This window comes from Suillus fuscotomentosus (genome assembly GCF_016647785.1).
Source record: "Suillus fuscotomentosus strain FC203 chromosome Unknown F5891scaffold_68, whole genome shotgun sequence".
NCBI lineage: Eukaryota > Fungi > Basidiomycota > Agaricomycetes > Boletales > Suillaceae > Suillus > Suillus fuscotomentosus.
Genome location: NW_024539580.1, coordinates 87,420 through 103,453, shown reverse-complemented (window position 1 = coordinate 103,453; position 16,034 = coordinate 87,420). Strand labels below are relative to the sequence as shown.

General features: G+C 42.7%; 7 protein-coding genes across 7 annotated transcripts; 5 read left to right on the top strand and 2 right to left on the bottom strand.

Moving 5' to 3' along the window:
- Positions 1–24: 24 nt before the first annotated feature.
- On the top strand, positions 25–496 carry F5891DRAFT_1194322 (uncharacterized protein; the record flags this gene model as incomplete). Its single annotated transcript, XM_041367911.1, has 2 exons — positions 25–168; positions 215–496. The coding sequence occupies 2 exons, from the start codon at positions 25–27 to the stop codon at positions 494–496; spliced, it is 426 nt and encodes a 141-aa protein (XP_041220841.1).
- A 400-nt stretch (positions 497–896) lies between these two features.
- F5891DRAFT_1194321 (uncharacterized protein) lies at positions 897–5,038 on the bottom strand (the record flags this gene model as incomplete). Its single annotated transcript, XM_041367910.1, has 10 exons — positions 897–960; positions 1,011–1,186; positions 1,234–1,380; positions 1,428–1,555; positions 2,816–3,865; positions 3,917–4,081; positions 4,136–4,251; positions 4,303–4,431; positions 4,484–4,794; positions 4,946–5,038. The coding sequence occupies 10 exons, from the start codon at positions 5,036–5,038 to the stop codon at positions 897–899; spliced, it is 2,379 nt and encodes a 792-aa protein (XP_041220840.1).
- A 405-nt stretch (positions 5,039–5,443) lies between these two features.
- F5891DRAFT_984346 (uncharacterized protein) lies at positions 5,444–6,863 on the bottom strand (the record flags this gene model as incomplete). The annotated part of the gene is made up of 6 exons (XM_041377427.1): positions 5,444–5,534; positions 5,565–5,927; positions 5,976–6,109; positions 6,161–6,557; positions 6,606–6,643; positions 6,726–6,863. The coding sequence occupies 6 exons, from the start codon at positions 6,861–6,863 to the stop codon at positions 5,444–5,446; spliced, it is 1,161 nt and encodes a 386-aa protein (XP_041220839.1).
- A 2,623-nt stretch (positions 6,864–9,486) lies between these two features.
- On the top strand, positions 9,487–10,615 carry F5891DRAFT_984344 (uncharacterized protein; the record flags this gene model as incomplete). The annotated part of the gene is made up of 5 exons (XM_041377426.1): positions 9,487–9,499; positions 9,556–9,714; positions 9,762–9,764; positions 9,834–9,988; positions 10,049–10,615. 5 exons carry the CDS (start codon positions 9,487–9,489, stop codon positions 10,613–10,615), a joined length of 897 nt encoding a protein of 298 aa, XP_041220838.1.
- A 675-nt stretch (positions 10,616–11,290) lies between these two features.
- On the top strand, positions 11,291–11,566 carry F5891DRAFT_927178 (uncharacterized protein; the record flags this gene model as incomplete). Its single annotated transcript, XM_041373894.1, has 1 exon — positions 11,291–11,566. A coding segment is annotated over one exon (276 nt), but the record flags the coding sequence as incomplete, so codon positions are not given.
- Positions 11,567–12,546: 980 nt separating this feature from the next.
- On the top strand, positions 12,547–12,942 carry F5891DRAFT_960371 (uncharacterized protein; the record flags this gene model as incomplete). Its single annotated transcript, XM_041375721.1, has 1 exon — positions 12,547–12,942. The coding sequence occupies one exon, from the start codon at positions 12,547–12,549 to the stop codon at positions 12,940–12,942; it is 396 nt and encodes a 131-aa protein (XP_041220836.1).
- A 1,211-nt stretch (positions 12,943–14,153) lies between these two features.
- Positions 14,154–14,534, top strand: F5891DRAFT_984342 (uncharacterized protein; the record flags this gene model as incomplete). Its single annotated transcript, XM_041377425.1, has 1 exon — positions 14,154–14,534. One exon carries the CDS (start codon positions 14,154–14,156, stop codon positions 14,532–14,534), a length of 381 nt encoding a protein of 126 aa, XP_041220835.1.
- Between the last annotated feature and the right edge of the window lie 1,500 nt (positions 14,535–16,034).

Below are 16,034 nucleotides of genomic sequence, written 5' to 3'. Positions count from 1 at the left end.
CCTACGATCCTTCTTTTGACTCTCATGGCTCTGATGCCTCCTCAAGCCTCATCATCCCCTTCAAGTTGGCCTGATAAAGGACATCCATGCCCTACACATTCTCCGCAATCACATTATGTCAAGGAGGAGGAAGATGACGACGAGAGCTTACCTATACCAATGCATTTTGTGAGTTGTACCCGCTTATCTGTTGTTTTATTACTCATACCTGCAGGAACGAGACTCAGCCGAGTCAAACTACTTGTTTGATCAGCCTGCAGAAGAAGAAGACTCCGACCTCGCACTTGAGGCAGCCCAGGCCAAACGCAAAGTGTGTCAAGCTCAAAAACACTTGGCCGACTGCCTTTTGAAACAGCACAAAATACTTATCCATATCTCCCACCGCCGGGCAGAAGCTGCAAACCAGCGTCTATTATTGGCCAACCTCAACGTCAGACACATGCACTCAGAGTGCCGGAGGAAAGGTGGTATCACAATGTTTACTATTCGAGCGTGACACCAAGTAGTAAGTACATTTTTATTTCATAGGACCACTGTTATTAATAAAAATGAAAATATTAGACCATGTAGCATAGTGAATAGGCGGTTCTCGCTGTGCATATGTATACAAACTAGCTAGTATTATTTATGCCTTTTACAAGTGCTACAATGTGTAATGTTTTGTGTCGCTTGTATAGTGTGTGAGCTTGTACACTGACTTATGCCATTTGTTTGTGATGTCTGTGGGACCTGTGGTCCTTGTACGGAATTGTGCGGAATTGTCAAGTGTGTGGGAATTGTCGCGAAATTAATAGTTTGCTGATGAAGGCTACAGAGCAAGGCAGACAAGACTCAAATCCAATATTAGCACAATCAACAAATCATCACTATGCCATGTATCCTAAAACAAATTGTGCCTAGTCGAGCTTCAACTTCAGACCCCAATTATGATGCCGGTTTGATTGATTACGTGTGAGAGTACTGTTAATGGGTGTCAAGTAAACCAATAAATCAATAATAAAAATATATACCCTGCAGCGTGCACCCATTTCTCACGAACTGCTTGACATTTCTTCGAATGATAAGGGTCAAGTTTGACATCATCGTAGAGTTGCATGACACTGTTGTAGATGGGCTGATACAACTCAGAGACAAATTTCATTGGTTTGTAGATACTGGTCTTGTACTCGTCAATGGCTGCAGTGAGCTGGCAATGATGAGCACACAGGCTATGACGAGAACAATGGAATATACTGTAGTTGCTCCAAGTGCAACATCACCTTTGGGGACAGCTTCAGCGAATTCATCCGGAAAAGACTTAGCGAGCGCATGTTCGCTCATGTAGAAAAATGTACTGCAGAACTCTCCGAGTGCGTCATTCATGAGGTTGTTGGTCCTCCCCTGGTAGAAAATATTAGTAGATGTAATGGTATCTCATGTAAATGTACCTGCTCATCAACACCATTATGAAGAAAATTACCACCGTCCAACAAGTCTTGCACTTGACTACACACATATTCTTTGTACTCATTGTTGTCATAAACATCTGTAGGAAGGATGTCATACTTGGCAGCTGCTATAGCACATACTTCAGTCAATTTCCTATGTAGAACCAGTACTCCAGATGTGCCAAAACCCTGTAGAATCATGGCCAGCCAGTCCCTGGCCGGTCTATGTAGAATACATGCTGGCCAGCCTTGTATAGTAGTAGTCCACATGTATAATACACTACCATACTATTGTAAAAGCATGACCAGCCAGTAGATGTAAGACAACTGCCAGCTGTAGATATACCAATATCAAGGCTTACTGGTGTATTAGGATGCTGACTGTTTCACATCTATATTTGTAACTGGCCAGCCTTGCTTCTACATAGGCAGACATGGGCTGGCCCAATATGTGGGATTAAGATTATATTAGCCACCCCAAATCTCTACCTCAGTAGAAACCAGGCTGGCCAGTATGTAGGTCTTAATCTAGCAAACTGGCCATCCTGCATCTACCTATGTATGGGTAAGGCTGGCTAGTTTGTATGTTCTGAACTAGCATACCAGTCATCATACATCCACCTAGGTAGCCATCAGGCTGGCCAGTTTGTAAGTCTAAAACAACATTTCAGCCACCCTGCATATACCTATGTACAGGCAAGGCTGGCCAGTTTGTAAGCTTGAACTAGCATACCAGCTGCCACTTGGGTAGCCATGAAGCTGGCCAGTTTGTAGGTATGAAACTAGCATACTGGTCATCCTGCATTCACCTATGTATGCTAATAGGCTGGCCGGTTTGCAAGCATTATACTAGCATACTGGCCGACCTGCATTTACTTATATAGAGGCCAGGCTGGCCGGTTTGCAGGTATTAAACTAGCATACCGGCTGTCCTGCATTTACCTATGTATGCTAATAGGCTGGCCAGTTTGTAAGTCTTAACCTAGCAGACTGACCATCCTACATTTACTTATGTAGAAGCCAGGCTAGCCGGTTTGCAAGTATTAAACTAGCATACTGGCCATCCTGCATTTACCTATGTAGAAGCCAAGCTGGCCGGTTTGCAGATATTAAACTAGCATACCGGCCATCCTGCATCTACCTATGTAGGAGTTAGGCTGGCCAATATATATGTACATAGAGCGAGGAAAGCCAGTTTATACTCAAGTCATAACTTATCACCAGGCACTGCTCAAGTCTAGACAAGTATATGTAATTACTGTACAAGATTGACTAGTAATGAAGGTGATGGAGGATATAAGATCATATCTTCTGGGATCTCTTAGAGGGTTGCCTTGCCCTACCTGATCTACGAACCACAGGCTCAGTCCTAGGCTTCTTAGACTTACTTGACAAAGCATGGTTAATTTTTCTCTTCCTCCCTTTCTGCACCACCTCTTCAACCTCCTGCTCCTGCTGTTCTTCTCCCCTAACTACATTCTCCTCTGACTCAACATTCTTCTCCCCAACCTCATGCCTTTCCTTCTCTACCACCATCCTCATCTTCTCATCATTGTCACTGAGTGCCTCTTTATTCAGCCTCTCAATCTGACTAACGACTGAGCACAAGACTTCCTGGACAGCCTCATCCAGAGCGACCAAGAACTGTAGATCAATAGCAGAATGAGGTAGGTAGAAAGGGGTATTGGGATTAGCCTCATCTTCCTCATACTCTATCACGTGTTTAGACTCCCTATAGAGGAGTCCAATTCCTAGTACTACTGGCATTGCCGATGATGGCCCTGAGATTGGACAGGTCTGTAGCTTGTTTAAGCTGGCTGTCAATGTTGCATATGAGGTGTGAATGTCCTCAGGAAGATAATTTTCACTCCAAGACCAGTCAGCCCAGGTAGGCAAATCTTGGTGTTGCTCAGAAATTGGCTGTTGGACATATAAGCCATAAAATTGAAAACAGCACCAAGTGACATTAACATTCTGTTTGGCTAATATTGCCAGGTCCCTAGTGGCATCCATAAGCTCCAAGTAGTTTTCATTCTTGCTAAGGGTTTCTAAAAATGTGTATCGGTCATTGATGGCAACATCATCTGGTATTATTGCATGGGTGGCCAGCTGTGTTGTACGTTCTGTGAAATGAGAGGTAAATGGAGCTAGCCAGCCTTGATCTTCTTCATCTAAGTCTAGGGTGCTCACTACCTTCATCTTGGACTTCCCAGTGATCTGAATATCAGCATCCTTGGCCTTGATAAAGATGACTAGCTTTTGATTTGTAGCAGAACGTTGTTCCCAATACATCCATAGATGATTTACCTCCTCTGTCTTCATATGAGAAGGGTCTTTGACCACATATCCTGTGAGAACTGAACCAGATTTCAAATAATTGGATGGGCTGGCAGTTATCACGCCCCAAGGTACAGGTCTAGAGCTGCCTGTGCAGACTTCTACAAACCATTGAGTCAATAAAATGTCATATTGAAGATGTTAGATCTTACTGTATGAAGTATGAAAGATACTTCTAATCAATTCATGTTGACCCTTGAGGCCAATACCATCATGAAGAGGAAGTTTTGCATACCCCTCATCATCTACTATTATTTCAGGTAAGACAGGTCCATCCTCACAGTCCGAAGCCGCATGGTCTGAATCCTCTGAAGGGTCTATCAATTTAATAGTCAGTGAGCATGATATTTAAAATCAAATGAAACACGTACAAAATTCAGTCTTAGACCATTCTCCAAAGGATTCAAATCCATTTGCAGCCCACTCCTGGATACCACTCGAGCTCACAGAAAAATGTTTCTTGGCATTCTGTGGTGTAGTTTCGTGTCTACAGTAGTTTAGTTAGTCTTGAGATTTCCATGTTGATTTGATGACTTACAGACTGACGGACAATGTCTGACTAGCTTTTTTCTTATGACTAACAAGCATTACTATGCAACAACCCATGGTGCGCCAAATTTGCTCTGCAAAATCTTCCAGAGTTTTCTTGAGGTTATTCTTATGATATCTCAAGCCAAAGTGTTAGACTGGAATAACCATAGATTTGAAGTAAAACTTACATTGCCTGAGTTTCTTCTGGCACCCCCTCCTCATTCCATTTCTTCATGGCAAACTTGACCTCCTGCTGTTGTGAAGGTGTCATGTTGTTGAACCACTCCCTGGCATTCCCAGTGCGGTACTTGATTGAATACTCTAGGCCTTTACTCTGTTGTTGGGCCTTGTCATATGTGTTGATCTCCTGCTTAAATAATTTCTGTGCTACGTCCCACTCAGACAGGGGTTTCTTATAGAAAGATGGTTCTCTTGGGTGACTCGCTGCCTCACGTTCGTCTGCCTCTTCCTTGTCTTTGGCATAGTATTCTTTTATTGCCTGTAGGTAACATTTATGTATATCCATCAGACAACTAAATACATGTACAGTATAAAAATTTTGTGACCTTTTTCAAGGAAGTAGGCAAGGCAACAGGTTCCTCTTGCTCGTCTCAAGCAGCTAGTATGGCCTTCTGAATCTTCCTCATCACAGGTTTTCCAACAGATGAGGAACCTGCAGCAAAAATGGCCTTAGAGTGAAGGTCGAGAATTGGCTTAAAGGCAATAGACCAGTCGGTAGACATTGTAATTGATTCAAGATAAAAATTGCAGGTAGGCTGGTACAGGCGGTAGGAGGGTGGCTAGCTGAAATTAATTTGAACACCCATGTTTATCAGCAATTTCAGCTAGCCACCCTCCTACTGCCTGTACCAGCCTACCTGCAATTTTTATCTTGAATCAATTATCAAATTGGATATATTGACAGTCAAATTCACATCAAGTAACAAGATTAAAGGCACATTATACTTCCATTGAGTGGTGGAGTTAGACAGTGTAGATAATAGACAAATTCACATCAGGTAAAAAGATCCAAAACAGGTTATACTTCCATTGAGCGGTGTGTAGATGAGAGTAATCTAATCAAGTAAGATGAATAAAAATGAAACATGAAGGGATGTACGAAAAAGCTAAGACAAAATAATTGTATCCTAATTCTCATCCTCATTAGGGATACCAGGCATGGGCCTCAAGACAACCGAAATCCAGCAGGAGCCAGGTCTTTTGCCTGGCAAAAGGATCCTGGAATGAGGTGGTTGTGAGAATACATACTTTTTCCTACATTGCCCATTCTTGCATTCAAAGATGTAATCTTTGTGTATGTTGACAGAACACCAGGTGTTACTCCACCCACACTGTGGGCACTGGACCAGCAGGTACTGACCCCAAGGGCAAATTTCGGAATGCGTCCAGGCGAACTTGGTGACAGCCAACGAACCTGAGTTGTCAGGCATCAGCAGGAACACGTCAGTGTGGCGCCCAAGTTTGTAGGACTGGCCCAACATGTCAGGGAAGACGGTGTGAATGGGCAAACACTCAATGATGACCAGCTCCGCGAATGTGAGCAAAATGTGGGTGGTGAAACTCGGCTGAAAACGAACAGCATTAAAGCCAATAGTGGCTGTGATGCGATGACTGTAAGGGTTAGTTAGTATTTGCAAAGATAAGATCAAATGGACTTACTCTATGACCGCCTGTTGCAAGTATGAAAAGGAAGTGACATTGTTGATGAGCGTGCCACATGAAAAGAGCCATAAGTATGATTCTGCGACACCATGAATCAGGGGATGCCAAGGTGACAGCAGAACATCGAGAACCTTTGGTGTCAAATGAGCAAATACAATGTTAGTCAAAAAAATGCCACTTACAGAGTGAACGCGTGCCGAAACATATGACTTCTTGTTGCCCTCGTACCCAATAAACGGATCCCCATGCTCGTTGTCAGTGTGATTAGTGATGGCGATGACGACACGAGCCCAGTTGGAGCTCATCAGCGACTGGACAATGGCAGTCGCCTGCAACCAGTACTCATCGATCTTTGAGGCATTGCCGATGTCGAATGTGATGGACCGAAATTCAAACCCTCCGCTGGGGAAGTATGGCCGAAGGAAGTTGGAGGCCAGTTCAAAACAGCCACTGGTGACATCGTGGTCGATGAGGACGAGATGGAGCATGAGCATGGGTGCTGAAGACAGTTGGGAATGGAGTGAAACCTCCAACATAGCACAAATTGGGAGGAACGAAGGAAGGAGCGGTTGCCCCTTCCTGTAAAAACCTTATAAAATAAAATAAATGTGAGTTTGAACACATCACCCGCAGACAGGTGCTGCAGAGGAAAAGGCAATCATCCCCTACAGAACCGTCTCTGCAGATGAGGCAAAACTGCAAACAAAGACACGTGTTAGTGCAAATAGTAGGTAACTAATCACTTACCTCATTGTGTTCAGACGGCTCTCTCACATTCAGCTCACCCGGCACAGTGACCACTCCAGTAGGTGCTGGCAACGACAAGGCAATTCGTGATACAGTGCCACCGGTAAACTTCTTGCATGTCTGTTTAGACTTCACCATGGCGAGTGGTAAAGGTAAGACTAATATAGATATCAAATTAGTAAATGACATGAGCCAAATAACACTTACCGTTATGTACTTTAAACAAGCACAAAGAGAAGATGACAAGTCAAAGTTGAATGTTGGTTGATTGCGTCAAGTGTCAGTTTGTTGTTATTTGTAAAGTCACATGATAATCAACAATAACAATAAACTGTGCCACAGCAACACATTGACTAATCTACAATTCAACATGTCGCATGAAAAATCCACAAAATCAACATGTGCCGGCATGTGTTGAGTGGATTTTTTGATGCATGTTGAATTGTTGTAGCACAGTTTATTGTTATTGTTGATTATCATGTGACTCTACAAATAACAACAAACTGACATGTGCATATGAACAACAACAACCAGTTCTCACAGTTCAATCTCTCCTTTCGTCTTACCTTCATCATTCCCCTTCGTTCCTTTACTTTATTTTTGTCAGTGTCGTTACTCAAGGGCGACTTCTGGCGTACTCCTTTGGGTTCTTGCAGACTGCAGCTGCAAGAATTCAAAGGTACTACCCTCAGTCGCCCTTCAAACATAGTAAGTTCAATTTTTTTGGCGCGCCTACTTACTAACTGTTTTCATTTACATATACTCTCTTTCTTTTGGGGTCTCCCAAGGTAAGTACTTGATTTCTTGCACCTGCTTGCTAATGTCTGTCATACATAGGATTTTTGATACTTAGGGATGGCGCAATGAGAGCCACCCTTCCTTTTGAGCGCCCTCTAGTTGCTCAATGGTAAGTTCTCCTTCTCTCGCATCCGGTTGCTAATCTTTGTTCTATTTAGTATTATACTTACGGTTTTTGACTTGGGCTAGCCCAGTTAAACCTTTACTCAAACAGTAAGTCCTTCTCCTCTCACATCTGTGGGCTAATGTCTTTGTATTTAGTATTTCGCTTATTGGGACTAGTGCAGTGCATGCCACTTGTCAGTGGCTCCTGCTTATTGAGACTGGGGCTCAGCGCAGTGCATGCCACTTGTCAGTGGCTCCTGCTCTGACTTTTTAATAGCCTGCTCCAACTTTTTTGCATCATCTGTTCCGACTTTTTGTTTGTGGTAAGCGCTCAATTCCTGATGACCTTAACTGATCTGTTTTGTTCTCTAGACTGCTAAACCTGCCAGTACGTTTGTGTGGCAAGTGCTCTCTAGTTAAGTGTTAATCTTGTCTTAAATTTCGGTCTAACATTTTTACAGGACAAATTTGTATTGTATTATATATATTTTTACTATATACATTTTCACCTGGAGTGTTGAGGCTTTGGTGAGGAGGGCCCCCTCATTGAAGTCTCGCCTCCCCTTTTGTATTTGTTACTTTACTTGTGTGCATACTTGTAGTAAATTCATTGTCACTTGTACTTCATAGTTGAAAATGTATGTTGATGGACGCACTTTATTTGCTGCCGGCTGAAAAAGTCACATGACTGTGTGTATATTAGCAAAGAGCCATATTAAGAAAGCAAGCGCAAAAGTACAGTAGTGTATAATAATAATAATCAAACACTGCAGAGACCAGCAACAAAGCAACTATTATCTACTACATGTCTTAGATAGATAATTGTTATGTAGATCTCAATTCTGCCTTGATTCGGCTTACCATTGACATGCTGAAGGACATTATCATTGAGTATTGCCTGCTAGTCAAAATATACTATTGGCATAGGCAGATGGTGGCAGAACACTAGGACAAGTAGCAATGATGCCATATGATACAAACTTCCCTTCCCGGTCAGAAGGTTGATCAGAAGGCTGACTCTTCCCTTCTGACCATGGAGGGGATTTGAAAAACAGTAACATTGATCATCGACTGTCAGTCCAAAATATGCTAGTAGCACACTAGCATATTTTGGACTGACAGTCGATGATCAATGTTACAGCACACTAGCATATTTTGGACTGACGGACAACCAATGATACTGTTCTTCAACATTGATCATCGACTGTCAGTCAGAAGGCAATTTCAAAGAAGAATGGTGCAGGGCAGTTTGTATTATATAGCATCATTGCTACTTGTGCTGGTGTCCTGCCAACATCTGCCGGATCCCAATTTACTATTGTACACTACTGTTATTCTTCTGTGGTAGTCTGCCAAATATATTAGTTCCCACTCTGCCACATCTGAGTGAGTTATTACAGTACTAATTATTATGTCACATGGATCATGTCGCAATCTGGGCGAGACTTCATTTAATTTGTCTTCCATCAGTAGATTCCATTCATATATCCAAATTTGATTGTGGGACAATTTTTTTGGAATCATTTCATATAGTCATTTAAGTTAAATTGGACCAACAAATGAGTCAATCAACGAAGCTGAGAGCAGCTCTGACCACAAGAATCAAGGAAATTATGGGAAAATCATCAGCAACAGGGATCTTCAGAGGGGGGAAATTGCAAACTCACCTTCTACACAAAGCAAGGTGAGGTTATATTTAGGGCCTTATTTGATCCGCTCTATTAAATGGTCTCACTTAAGATTAAGAATTGGACATGAGCTAGACAGTTGCTTAGCAACACGTGATGTCAACTTCCATGCTTCTGAGTCGATCTCAGAATATGAGATCAATTGAGCTGCACTGACAGTTGCCCATGCAATGGTAAATCCTTGTGAGTTATTTCACTCTGCAAGATATCACCTGGTTTTAAATTCCCATCATTTGCAGATTATGTGGATTGGGGTGTTGACAGATTTGCTGAGATGACCAAAGTGTCTACACCTAAATCTGATGGTCCCCTCACTAATACCGATCAGTTACCAAAGTACTTTTCTGCAGCTATAATCAGTAAAATTTCAGTACCAGCTACTATTGTGGACCGGCAAGGTAAAATTTTAACAATTTACTTGCCAAATATTCTGTCTTCTTCTCAGGTTGTATGTTCATTCTTCCTTGGGAATCCCTCTCATAAATTGATACATTAAATTAGGAATATGCGAACTCAGCCACTAAGGGTTTATGGACTTTACTTCTTGAGACAATTATGTCCTCTACCCAACAGTCTTGGCAATCTCAAGGCTTTGTTGTCCCAGAGGGGGGTGGGGAATTTGGAGCAGGCAGAGTCACAGTATCACCAGCATATTTTATGCAAAGACATGAGGTATAGGCCAAATTTAGTTGTTGTTTAGCTACTTTTGACTTTGTTTGATTTCATTTGCAGAGACTGGAAGACCCAATGGTTACCTCGGCTTCATATAAGCCTGTGGAAGTCCAAGAGTGGCTAGCTACTTTATCAGCTACTGAATATTTCTGGAATGCCATTACTGCTGTATTGGCTCCAGATCTATTCAAAGTAGGCACCTTGGCCATCAGTCGCATTATTCAGGAACTTCAAGGTTCTGATAGAACATCACCACCCATCTGTGATTGGCCCTCAATCTTCTCAGGATTGGAAATAATTGCAAATTGTACAACTTTATTACACAGAGATTTTGGTGGTGCCCCTTCTCTTTTTGATCTTCTGATTAGTTTATGCAGTGGCCATGAGGCTAAGTTGACATTAGCAGATGTTGGAGCCGAACTGAATTATTACCCTGGGACAATGGTCTTCATTTACAGGAAGGTTTTACAACATTCTATCGGTCCATGGGGTCCAGGAGAGAGGCTCGTTAATGCCCATTTTATGCGGGATAAAATACACTCTAGAGTCGGGGTATCCAGACCCCCCTTTCCAACACAGGCCTATTTTTTGAAGATGGTAGGGCAGCAGGATAGTTCTTGGTTGTGACAGGTAGATAATAAGGAAGGAGTGGTTCTTGGAGGAGGAGGGGTAGAATGGGACAAATCAAGTATTTGACAGTATACCTACTAGATTAGTTGATGCACTCTAGTGATTTCTATGAATGGTTTCAGCTATCAAAAATAGAATGTTGATAATATCAATTTTTTTCCCCACACGTAACCCTATGTCTCCCCAGAAAAAAACTCAACTCAAGGCAGCTACATTTTCCTTCCAAGGAAGAGGTCGTTTGTCTAAAGGCAAAGACCTTGATGTTTCCTATGTGTCTCATAAACAAGTCATTGGAAAGAGAAGGAAGCCAACCTGGGTGGAATCATGCGCTGATAGCCTTTATGACACTGCCCCAACACCATCTCCATCCTCCAGCCCTCATAAACGTATTAGAGAAGACACTCAATGGTTGCAAAACAGTCATGAAGATTTTGATAGACAAACCCTTGGTGACTTTGTTTCTTATGTAGAGAACTCACAAAGAAAAACCAAGGCAAGCATAGTGATTTAGTGTCTTTTAATGATGTACTAAATAGAGATTATTACGACCAGACACAAAATGACTTTATCCAAGAATATCTGCCTTTCTGAGACTTGTACTTGGATATTCTCCTTGACTTGGAGAAACCCTCTGATGTATCCCAGTGCTAGTCTTGTCAGATTGGTGAAGGGAAATTCCGCTGTTTGACTTGCAGTGGAGATCAGACATTCTGTTGTTCTTGCATTGTCAATGCTCACCAGTTTTTGCCCTTCCACAAGGTTCAAGAGTGGACTGGGAAATGCTTCAATGACACATCACTCAAAGAATTGGGTTTTATCTGGCATATGGGCCATGGGGGACAACCATGTCCATTTTCTGACAACATGCATGCATGGGAGAATATTCCAATGGACACAGAGGCTGATTTTTCACTAATGGAGACAGTTCATGGTCCAACTATACCAACCAAGTTGACCATTATACATTCCACTGGAGTGTTTTTGCACAATGTCGTCTGGTGCAGCTGTCCTGGGGTCGATTGTCAGCAGCATTTGTAATTGCTGAAAGCTAAATTATTTCCAGCCAGTACCACTCGACCACAGACTGCCTTTACTTTTGATGTCTTAGATCATTTTCTAATTGACGCACTGGAGTGCAAGACTTCAGCATCCAGCTTCTTTGAAAAAAATCTGTCACATGACCAACAACTGTTTCCCAGATACTGTTCCTGTAAGTCTTATAAGTCTTCTTGGTGAAAGTTAAACTAACAGTACCAATTTTTTTTTCTAGAATCGATATTGAGAACTCATGAGAGTGTCTCAACTGTGGAGAGACTTGATGAGTCGAAAATGGTTTGGGTTTGCCCATAATGATGAGCAGAAACCAGATAAGGGTGATCTGGCTTGGTTTTGCCCTGCTTGTCCACAGCCTGGGATTAACCTACAGTAATCCACCGCCACTTGTGTTCCCACCATCACTTGCGTCGATGCACAACAACATTGTCAAATCACATTATTTAGACACAATTATTGCTGATGTATTTTCATGGCATGTAGAGCTATGTATGGCTAGTATAATATCTCAAATCTGCCAGGAGGAAAGGTCACGATGTTGTAATTTATAGCTGAAATTTCACTTTTCTGTACACAGCACCTTTGAATGATTTTTGCAGTGCACTCAAACTTCATATATCAATGAAGATTACCTTTACTGACATCTGACATGTGTTGTTTGTAAGGATTGTAGCATTCCTGATGTGCCAGTTCAATGCCGGTGAAGGGTTACACAAGACTTCACAATCAATGAGTTATCATATCTAAGTACGTTATGCATGACAGATATTAGCTAAATCAGGGTGGGCATGTTACAATCTGGCACATCGTGTACTAACAAAAATCTTTCCTACAAAATGCCTGGTATTGCCCGTTCTGTAGCAAAGAAGAAACAGATGGCTCATGCTGAGCAAGAAAAAGCTTATGCAGAGGCGATGAAGGAATACCATGATGAGCAGAAGAAGACTGAAAGTGAGAGGAAGAGCAGAAAAGCCATTTGCAGAGATGTTGCGGAGAAGTGGAAAGCAATGAGAAAACCTGTTACTGTCAGTGCTGATACACTTCGACAAAGGCTCGAGGGAGGATGGACCTGTGGTCAGTTCAATGCAGAACAAAATGCGTGGCTTTCACCTGAGGAGGAAGAGAGTGTTGTTGCATACTGTATCAAACTCAGAAACAGAGGATTCCCTCTCAATCACTCTCGACTCAAGTTTCATGTCGACATGCTCCTACAAGCTCGCCTTCAGTCCAACTTCCCAGAATATGGGGTGGGAAAGAACTGGACCGAGTGATTCATTCTGCGCCATTCCGCATGTCTCAGCCAGTACTGGAGCAAACCTTTGGATACTGCTCGTGGACGGACCGTTAATCCATCTACCAACAAAGCATGGTATGACATTTTGGGCAGGACCATCGAAACTGAAGGTATTGAAGATGACTGCCTTTGGGCAGCTGACGAGACAGGCTCTCAGCCAGGTGGAGGACTCAAGGAGCGGGTAATCGGAGCTGCGAATAGGAAGACTCAGCATCAGCAGCAAGACGGAAACCGAGAAAATATCACAGTAATGGTTACCATCTGTGCAGATGGTAATGAGATTCCTCCAACCATTATCTACAAAGGTCAGACTTTAATGACAAACTGGCACCAGGATAATACTTTGAATGCATCGTGAGTGATTCAACACACAAATGAAAGTGTTTGCTTACCTCCGTCAAGTGTTGCACATGCCCTGAAAGGATGGACTAATGGGGTCATTGGCCGTCTGTGGATTGAGGATTTTGACAAGAAGACTTGCGAGAAGGCAAACGGGCGAGCACGGCTTCTTATTGTAGATGGCCATAACTCCCACTACACAAAGGAATTCCTTGACTATGCTAGGGAGAATAAGATTCACGTCCTATGCTATCCGGCACATGCAACTCACGTGTACCAAGGTCTTGATGTTGTTGTTTTCGGACCACTGAAATGGTACTGGACGCAGGAGAGAGATGCATTCAAAACTGAAAAATGACAGAAGGTTACCAAGGCCAACTTTGTGTCCATCTATGAAAGAGCTCATCATAAAGCACTCACCCCCGAAACAATTCGCGCTGCCTTTCGCAAGACAGGTGTCTGGCCACTTAACCCTAACATTGTCACCAGTGACATGATGGCACCAAGCCTCGAAACTTCCTCAGTTGGGCTGTTACCACTGCCACAACCAAGTTCTGTCCGTGTCGTTGCCAAGGTCATGTGTCAGTACCAAAGAGATTCAGTCTCCATTAACGAGATCCTGCCTACTGAGACATGATCTGTTGGACCGCAATCCTGAATCGGAGAAGGAACAGATGTACCAAGAGGCACTGAGGGATGCATACAGACATGAGTCCGAATACAAAAGTGCACTCCTAGGGATGCAGTCAACAGTAGTCCTACAATCAATGTTCTGCGACTGCTTATCTAATCAGCTCGCGGCACAAGAGGAGAAAAAAAACGGCAAGAAAAACGCACTATTGGTGGGTGATGGATGGGATGCCAAGGTTACTCACTGGTGACGAGTTCTACAATCAAGTCTCTGAGCATCAAAGAGCAGCAGAGGAGGAAGCAGCAGCAAAGGAAGTTCATCAGATCGAAAGGGAGGGGAGAGCAGCTGCCATGGCAGTATGGAAAGAAGCAGAGGCAGCGCGGCTGAAGAGAAACGAGGAACGTCGAGCCACATACAAAGAAGAAGTGAGGCTGAGGGAGGAGGAGAGAGATTGTGCCAAGCTCGAGAAGTGTCGACCAAGGTGGACAAAACCAAAACAGGGCAAATTAGAGTTGCCAATACCTAAACCGACTCTTGATGATGTTGAAGACAACGACATTGACGGCAACGATTCTGATGGTGGGAGCTCAGAGGTTTGATCAGCTTATCGCATATCAGCGATAATTAATCACGTACAATTAGTTCTTATCATTAAGTAATACCATTTTTGGGATCGACGCAAGTGCCAGTGGAGTGTTGATAAAGGCCTTATTCTTGATTCATTCACCGCTCTACAACACATGCTCTGATGCTCTCAATATTCTATCATACACAATAGTTCATGTATTAGAAAGTAATTGTCAATCATGATTTTTTTTTAAATGTGTTGTTGTGTCATGAAACATTCTCAAAGTTTTACCGATGCAAGTGACGGCGCATTACTGTACCTCCTGACTGGCAAGCCAGATATGAAAGGCAAGTCATTTATCCATGGTCTCATTCTAAGGAGAGGCAGCTCAATTTCTCTACCACACTTGAGAATATCATACACACTGGCTAGCCCTACACTGCATAGTGTACAAGAGCTCCGGCCGGGCTAACTTATGTTTTAATCAAGCTGGCCAGCATGGCATAGACTGGCTGTAAAACCAGGCCGGCCAGCGCATTAAATTGCCTTGCTAGCTTGATACGATAGCATGCATAACCATGCTGGCCGGTTAAACTGAGGTGCCACCCAAAGACATGCCAGCCAGAGTTAGTTCAGAGAGAGACTTCTACTTTATTTTTTGCACTTTTTTAACCTTATGCTTACCTGTTTGTACAGTTCAGTGGATGGATGCATCTGGATGGCTGGCGCTATAGGGTGCTCAAGCACGGGAACGCACGCACATATACATCGCAAAGCGCGGGAAGAGTGCGCGCATGGCGCGCGTTGCGTGGGAAAACTGCACCTCATATAGAGATAGCTGCGGGTAGCGCACAGAGTGACACTATAAGTTCATGCTATGTACTCCCTAGTGAAAACTGTCATATCAGACCATGAGACACACAAGTCTCTACACCGGCCAGGATGCAATATTAAAACTGATAACTGGCCAGTCTTGATTCTACATGCTGTAGAAGCTATTTAGCCAGAATGAAGTTCTGTAACTAATGACTAGTATAGGGGTTACAAACCAATAATTAGCTAGTCTTGATTCTACCATTGTACAATGAAACTGGCCAGGATGCAATGTTGGAACTGATCATTGGAAAAACAGAGGCAAAAAAATTAACATGATTGTAAATTGTTATTTGAGGAATGATGAATGAAAAATATAGACTGTTTCTTGAGGGAAAATGACTCATTTTTAGATTATGTCTTGCATACAGAAAATCTTCAATACATTCATTATTTTTTTTCAATGTTTTGATACACACAATACAAAGAAATTTCCATCTTTTAATTCAATGTTTTTTTGGATGTTTGGTGGAGGAAAATGAGGAAATGCCTGCAGTGACTGAGGACTTAACAGAGAATCAGTCAGTGCAGTCCAAAGCTATGTGAGGCTGTGGACGGAGCATGTAGAACATAGTAAATGAAGATGGAGATGAGAACATAGGAAAATAAAGCCGGAAATGAAATGAGGTACGGAAAATGAGTATAGTCTAACTTGAGA